Raw genomic sequence first — 7,932 nt, 5'->3', positions numbered from 1 at the left:
CTAGTAAATTTTCTTGCCAGTAAATTTCTGCACACTTTTTTTCTTGACCAGGGGGGCGGGGGTGGGGTGAGGAGGGGCAGAGGAGGAGGCAGTGACAGGCGGATGGGCGGGGGACGTTTGAGCGGTGCTGAAACGAAGTTTGGTTAACGAAATTAAATTTAACGAAATGGTGAAAAATGTTAAAATGTTTGTTTATTTACACGCTAAGCAACAAGGCCATGTGTGATGTGATGGAATAAGTTTGTGATTTCTCAATTACTTTAACCTTAAGACACCATTTATGCCTTGAAATGGTATCTTAAAGGTAAAGAAATTGAAAAATCACATTGATCTGAAGTACCATAAGTTTTGTTCAAAACAGGGCAGAGGAGGGGGCAGTGACAGGCGGATGGGCGGGGGACGGTTGAGCGGTGCTGAAACGAAGTTTGGTTAACGAAATTAAATTTAACATGGGTGAAAAATGTTAAAACGTTTGTTTATTTACACGCTAAGCAACGAGGCCATGTGTGATGTGATGGAATAAGTTTGTGATTTCTCAATTACTTTAACCTTAAGATACCATTTATGCCTTGAATTGGTATCCTAAAGGTAAAGAAATTGAAAACTCACATTGATCTGAACTACCATAAGTTTAGTTCAAAACAATACAAGAATAAATTTCTCAAATCTTGGCTTGCAGCGGGCACCTTGTCACCGAATAGATCAGTTGCGCTTACTTGGGTGATGTTTCAAAGTCATAGAGGAGGAAAAATGAGGACCAACGGAATTTTTCTTTTTCTTCTACGACTTCTAGATACCGAAATAAATCGATTTAAAAAATGCCGGTAAATCGTGAAGTTTAACGTCACGGCATACGCTCCCGTAGGCAATGACGTCATAATTCATGACTAGAATTTTTCTTTTTCTTCTACGACTTCTAGATACCGAGATAAATCGATTTAAAAAATGCCGGTAAATCGTGAAGTTTGACGTCACGGCTTACGCTCCCGTAGGCAATGACGTCATAATTCATGACTCCCGCTTCGTTTGTTTGCGCGCAAGCGTTTCTGCGCAGTTCGACTTGAAATCTGACGTCACAAGTCTTTGAACTTTTTCATTAGAACGGCAATTAAAAATTGAATTTTCAACCTTTTAAAGTTACTTTTTTGGAGTTTCGACCTCAGATTTGGATTTTTCACTACTTTTTACATAGGAATTGACCATTTATAATTATTTTTAACCCATTTGCAACTCCTCCATTATGAGTGAAACCCCCGTCACTAACAAGTGTAGCAGTTATGCAGTGACGTGAAACCATTGAAAAAAGAAAAAAAAAGTTCTGTGTCCAATACTTACCTGGTAGTGTTTTCGATTTCCAACGGGTTAACGTAGAGATTGGATTGGTCTAGAAGTGGCTGGGACGGAGTGGCCACTCCTGAAGGTTCTTCAGTCAGGTCTCCTGTAAAAAGTAACAAAAAAAAATAGACAAGACAAAGTTCGAGCGTTTGATAGAGGGAACTGTAAGGCCAGCCATTCACGATCAGTTTTAACTGACAGTTCGTGAATGGCGGTGAACTGACAGTTCGATTGAACTGATGGTCTAAACTGAGGATTATAAAAATTTTATATTTTTAACTGAAGATACTTGAACTGACAGTTAAAACTGATCGTGAATGGCTGGCCTAACTGCTATCGTCTTATCGCCCCGAAATGAAAGAGAAAAGGAGGACAGGATGGGAGAGCCAGTAGTTCATGTGGAAACACCTTGTACCTCAAGGTGTGTCCAGACATAGGTGACCGGCCGTCGATCGATGTGAATCGACATCGATGGTCAATCGACGCGACGCGCGACGGCCATCAACTACGTGTGGACACACCTCAGCCCCCTTCCAGCGAAACCTTTGAGGTTCCCCCAAAATAATATACTCTGCTGTCGAGTACCTACCTTGAGAATTGAATGGCTGGGTGTTGCAACTGGCGTACGTATCAGAACTGTCCACACTACCACGGTCCAAGATGGCGTGCGATTCCTCGGCCCCCTCCTTGAACTTGAGGTCCAAACAGAGGGGCTTCTTGCAGTCCGATGTGGGGAGGGGCATGAGGCCCTCAGCGTCCATGTCTTCGCGAAAGTCCTGCAACCAGAGAGGGTCCTTAAAAGGTGCTTGCTTTGTCCTTAAAAGGTGCTTGCTTTGTCCTTAAAAGGTGCTTGCTTTGTCCTTAAAAGGTGCTTGCTTTGTCCTTAAAAGGTGCTTGCTTTCCATGTCCGTGAGATAGGTGCCATACCTATCTCACTGACATGGAAAGTATGGCACCTATCTCACGGTACTGGAAGGATGTTGAAGGGGTCCTTAAAAGGTCGTACTCGTACCACTGTATAAGTAGTCGTCATAGGATGTTTTTTTTTTTCTTTTTTTTTTTTGTAGGGAGATGGAGGTAAGAACGGAATCAAAAAGAAGACAGGAGAGGAGAAAGCCAGCCGTTCAGAGAACGAACCTTATGTGTGTGAACTTGTTTAAGATAAAGTTCGCCTCAGGCTAGCCCTCAACCTGAAGACAAGCACGCTACCCTCCAAGGCTAAAAGCGAGCATTTTCATTTCAAAGTAGAGCATACCTACTAACCTATCTAGTACCTTTGTATCCATTGAAACGGAGGAAGTCAAGTAGAATTTCTTTTGATAGTCAGTATTGACTTTGGAAAAACACCTTTGCATCTGTCATTTATGAAAGAAATACCTAAATGAATTGGCATTATGTAGATATCTATTACCTATCAAATTTCAACGTACAACTTTATTAGCAAGTCAAATTTATCCCTGGCGTAGCTGTAGAAAGCAATCTCGGCATATTAGAAAGCTATTGTTCTTTCTCCGTCAGGCGGAACGAAGTTCGACACGACCGCCATTTTGAATTACTCATGCATCACGCAACGTAGTGCCTCGTTATTGTTTTCCCTTAACACGTTGCATGTCACGGGGTGTGTGGCACATTGCATAATCAGAACAGAAAAACGGGCGGTCATACTATTCGGTCTTCGTAGAAGTCAACGAAAGTTCACGGGATGTTTGGTGTTTTTTTTTTTTTAAGAGGTTTGACAGGGGGAACTGTAACTGCTATGGTCTTATCGTCCCGAAATCGAAGAGAGAAGGAAGACAGGATAGGAAAAAGCCAGCCGTTCCGAGAACGAACATTATCCCATCAGGATAAAATCCGCCCCGGGCGGAATTTTTTGAAATCAACCCCAATCAGATTGCTTGATCCGAAGTATCTTTTTTTTTTTTTTAAAGAGGTTTGACAGAGGGAACTTTAACTGCTATGGTCTTATCGTCCCGAAATCGAAGAGAGAAGGAAGACAGGATAGGAGAAAGCCAGCCGTTCCGAGAACGAACATTATCCCATCAGGATAAAATCCGCCGCGGGCGGGAATCGAACCCGCGGCCTAGCGCTTATAAGGCAGACGCACTACCAACTAAGCTAACTAGGCTGGCATGTTTGGTGTTTGGTGTGTGGTCTGGCACGTTATTATTGCTGTAGTTGTAGGTATTTTTACAAAAATATTCAAACAAGTACCTACCTAATAATTTAAAAAACGAAAATTATAATTGTGGCACATTGCATAGTCAGAATAGAAAACGGGCGGTCATACAAATTGATCTTCGTGGAAGCATTCAGTTGAATTTTAAATTTTAATTTAACCCAGTTTTTCATGTTTCCCTACAACATCGCCGCTGGAAAGTTACGCCTAATTGACTCCTGTACGATAGACTTAGAAAAGATTTATTATGATATGAAAGCATTATACCACCTAAGAATTACCTAACCTACCTAACTTGACATAGGTCTCATATGAGGAAACCTAGTGCGCCTGCCTTGCCTTGTAAGTGCTAGGTCGCGGGCTCGATTCCCGCCCAGGGCGGATTCTATCCCAAACAGATTAGGTTGGTTCTCGGAACGGCTGGCTTTCTCCTATCCTGTCCTCCTTCTCTCTTCGCTTTCAGAACGATAAGAAAATAGCTTTACAGTTCTCTCTACCAAACCTCTTGAAAAATGGACTTTGAAACAATACAGAAGAAGGAGAAAAGAGAACGGGTAGAAGAGGAAGAAAAAAGAATATGAGTAGAAAAAGAAGGCGGAAGAGAAGGACTGGGGGAGAAAGTGGAAGAGTAAAAACTGATTAAGGAAAAGATAAAAGGAAAACTAAGCCCAGCCGTCAAGGAAATAGGAAGTGATAAACAAATCCTGTCTCTTTCTCTTCCTTCTTCTCGTGTTTCTTCCTCCTCCTCCTCCTCCTCCTCCTTCTTCTTCTCCTCCTCCTTCTCCTCCTCCTTCTTCTTCTTCCTCTTTCTCCTCCTCATTTTTCTGTTCCTCCTCTTTTTTATCTCCGTCTTCTTCCTCCTCCTCCTCCTCTCAAATTGGGTTTCACAGATGTGTACCGGTTCGGTTGATAACATCATTGATTTGATTGGCTTTGAAGATAAGGCGAAAGAGATTGTTGGTACATTATTCAGTATTTCTTTCCCCTTTTGAAAGGTAGACCAAATAATGAAATGAAAAAGAAACACAGCAACTAAGAAATAAAAATAATACACATAAGATACAATAAGGGAAACAATAGTAAATGGAAATCATAGTCATAAATAAAAAAGAAAATGGTAACTATGGTGATTTCAAAACGAGCGAATCAAAATTAAAAAGTAAAGGAATAATAAAAAATAATGAAATTAATAAAGATAATCAATATTAGCTAGTATATCTTTTACCTAGCTAAAGTTCAAAGTTTGGGATAGCCACTTACCGCGGGGTGAACGAGTTCCAGAATTCACTACAAATAATTGGATGTGTAATATACGGATGGACAGATAAAATAAAATAAAAAATACAAGCAAAAATTACAAAGTATCATTTCATTTCGGGTAGAAAATTCCCATCTGCTCATCTTGGTTAAGACATAACTGTTTGAAAAGTAAGAAAAAGAAAACCATAATTTGCAAAATCAAAAATGAGATTTAATGCAACTTACAAGAAAGCGGAAGGGTACAACCTACACTTGGGTAGGTACTTACATATTTATAGTTGACAAGCAAATAATTTAAGTAGATGGGAATTTTCTTATGTTTAGGGTTAAGTTACATGATTGTTACCTACTGAAATACCTACAGGCAAAATAAAGAATTCAATGTTAATTGAGGACAATATCGCGATTTACGAATATTACAACTTAAATAATGAATTCGCTCCCATCAATAAAGTTCAAATTATTGAAAGAAGTCACTGCTGACAGACGATTACGTATTGGTAAATTTGAATACCATCCAATCTGAATTCTTGTAATAAAAATAATGTACTGAGGTATTCATACTTACTGACTTGCCATGGACCTACTTATGTTTTATTAATAAGCTATGTTGAAGCAGAAGGAGTATAAGGAAGAAAATTTTGAAGAGGCTATAATAAAAAGTAGTTTTAAAAGAACCATATATGTGTCCAAAGTACAAGAAATTTCAGAAAGAATGGCAAAGATGGAAATGAATAAAGCAAAAGGCTATTGTAAACAAGAAAATAAGGTGGATGTGTAAGAGGAAGGAAAACTCATGATGTAGGACGTATCGTATAAGTCAATGTAAAAAATGAAAATATAGAAGAATAGGTGATAGTAAAAACAAATGTTCCGTATATTATAAAACAGGCAGTAAATTTCAAGTGAAAAACAGGAAATTCATCTTTAGGAAGAGTAGGTATCCAACTATCTATATCTGCTGAACTGAGAGAAAACGGCCATTCTTTTGTCCTTGTTGGAAGAGAAAGAAAAGGATTTGAAATTTGACACAACATAGAGTTAAATAAAAACAGACTCACCTTTCGCTGTATTCGTCCATGTGAGCATAGCTTTGGACGGAATTTTCCTCGACTAGAAATTTGACCCTCTGATAGAAACTGGCTGTCACAGATGGGGGCTGCTTTCTTAGCAGCACCTCCACAGGATCGTTGGATGCGAGACACATGATATGAGGCTGATCTGAACAAACAGGCTGGGAACAGCAATCGCTGTCCGAACAGTCCGTTACTCCGTCTAGAAAGCCAAATCAAATGACAAGTTAATGGGAGAAAAATGAGAAACTTTGGGACAATATGTCCTCCGTTTTTATTATTAAAACTTTCAGCATCTTCTTGAAATCTTTCCAATTTTCCGTGAGTTTGTATTATTCTACCTTGCCCTTGGGATCAATCTTTAATTTAAAGAGAACCATTTACAAACGAAAACTTCTAATGAAACAAAAACTTAAAAACTGATCTCTATTTTATTAATTTACCTTTATCGTTATCTGTATCGTCATTGCAGCTCATCTCCAGTTTAATATTGCAGTCTACTCCTGCCCAGCCCTCAGCACATACACATTGGTATTCTTCATTCTCGAAAGCACAAGTCCCATGGCGATTACATGCGTTAGGACATCCCGCTGAAAACAAGAATATACGGGCACATTTGAATCAAGTCTCTTTGTGATAGAGATATATCTTTTTATCCGATAAGTTTATTATCAAAGCATAAAGGCAAGTGGGTAATTGGGTGTGAAACAAGTGGGTCAGAAATCTTGAGCAGCTGATAAACCCGGAGCCCTTTTCTGAGATATATTTCCGTATCGACTTTATCCCGCTAAATACGAGCCACATATTGCTGGCAGCATCACTGGACAACACTTCTTGGCTGGACTAACAAGAAATGTTTTGTCTCTCTTTAGCACCTTTAGTAGCAGTGGGTGCGTAAATCTTTACTCTTTCATGATTCGATCGTTTTTTCTAATATTTTTTGGATTAGCTTTATCAAAGGGTTCTTTGGTATATGATTTGGAAATAACAAAATCTTTGTAAACAAATATGTAGATGTAGATAGGGTATATCAATTCCATCCCTCCCTCCTTCCCTGAAATTAATCTTGTGATAGGTTAGAGGAAATTCGTCAGAGAAGATTTCTCTGAAAATTTTTAAAATTATTTTAATTTTCATCTAAAGAAATAAGTCACAATAAGAGCTAATTTGTATATTCCACCCCATCCGAATTTCCCATAAAAAAATCAGAAAATTTTATTGTATCAAGTGATACAACAAGTTCTTTGAATTGAAGAAATAACCAGAAGAATTTGATCTAAGGGTAGTAGGAATTACCTATTTATATGATATTGGCTGTATAGAAATTTCCATGCAAAGGAAGTTGACCAACTGTTTTCAACTATTAATATATACCTAATCAAATAATAACAAGAATATTTTTATAAACAGAACCCTTTGATAAAGTCCACAGTAAAAATAAATAGATGTTAAATGAAAATAATAAATGAAAAATAAAGGATAAGTTAGAGGAATACAAAAAGAAGAAAAAACAGAAAAAAATAACTAAACTGACGAAACACAACTACAAGGATGAGACAACACAATAAAATAGACAAAACAAAGGTAGTAAGGATGATTATATTATTTAGCCTTTAAAAGAGAGTACATAGTTCTTTTTTTCTTTTGTAATTTTTAATTTTCTCAAAATTTAAATTGCCTTATGCAGATTGAACTACAAACTGGAACTGATTTTATTGTTGCTTTGCTCATGTTATGAACCTTTTTTATTCAAATGTTTGAAAAAAATCAATGTTTTAGTGACTACTGGTAATTAATTTTCATTAGATATAATTAATATGTAGGTATTCCCTGCGTAAAAAATTACCTACAAAAATTACCGATAGATTTAAGATTGCAAAGGCGTTCACTTTCACTGTAAAATGAACAGTGTAGGTAAACCCGACAAAACGTTTTAAATTTTATTTCAAAACTTGAAATATTTGATTGGATACAAAAGTTTGACTTCCACTTCAGTCAGTCACTCAAACATCAAAAAGGGAGGAAATGTGCATCCTACGAATTGAAAAGGAGGGAGGAGGAAAGCGTTCTCAACAACCTATTAAAAAA

The 7,932-nt window shown here is 37.8% G+C and overlaps 1 protein-coding gene across 1 annotated transcript; it reads right to left on the bottom strand.

Annotated features, from left to right (window-relative positions):
- Positions 1 to 2,295, bottom strand: LOC108254578. Its single transcript, XM_026819974.1, has 3 exons — positions 1,925 to 2,295; positions 1,336 to 1,438; positions 1 to 127 (listed from the first exon to the last, which is right to left on the bottom strand). Exons 1-3 carry the CDS (start codon positions 2,094 to 2,096, stop codon positions 1 to 3), a joined length of 402 nt encoding a protein of 133 aa, XP_026675775.1. The 5' UTR covers positions 2,097 to 2,295.
- Between the last annotated feature and the right edge of the window lie 5,637 nt (positions 2,296 to 7,932).

The sequence above is a fragment of the Diaphorina citri genome, unplaced genomic scaffold, assembly GCF_000475195.1.
Source record: "Diaphorina citri unplaced genomic scaffold, Diaci psyllid genome assembly version 1.1 scaffold108, whole genome shotgun sequence".
NCBI lineage: Eukaryota > Metazoa > Arthropoda > Insecta > Hemiptera > Psyllidae > Diaphorina > Diaphorina citri.
Note: the sequence above shows the minus strand (reverse complement) of the source record. Positions and strands in the feature narration are given on the sequence as shown.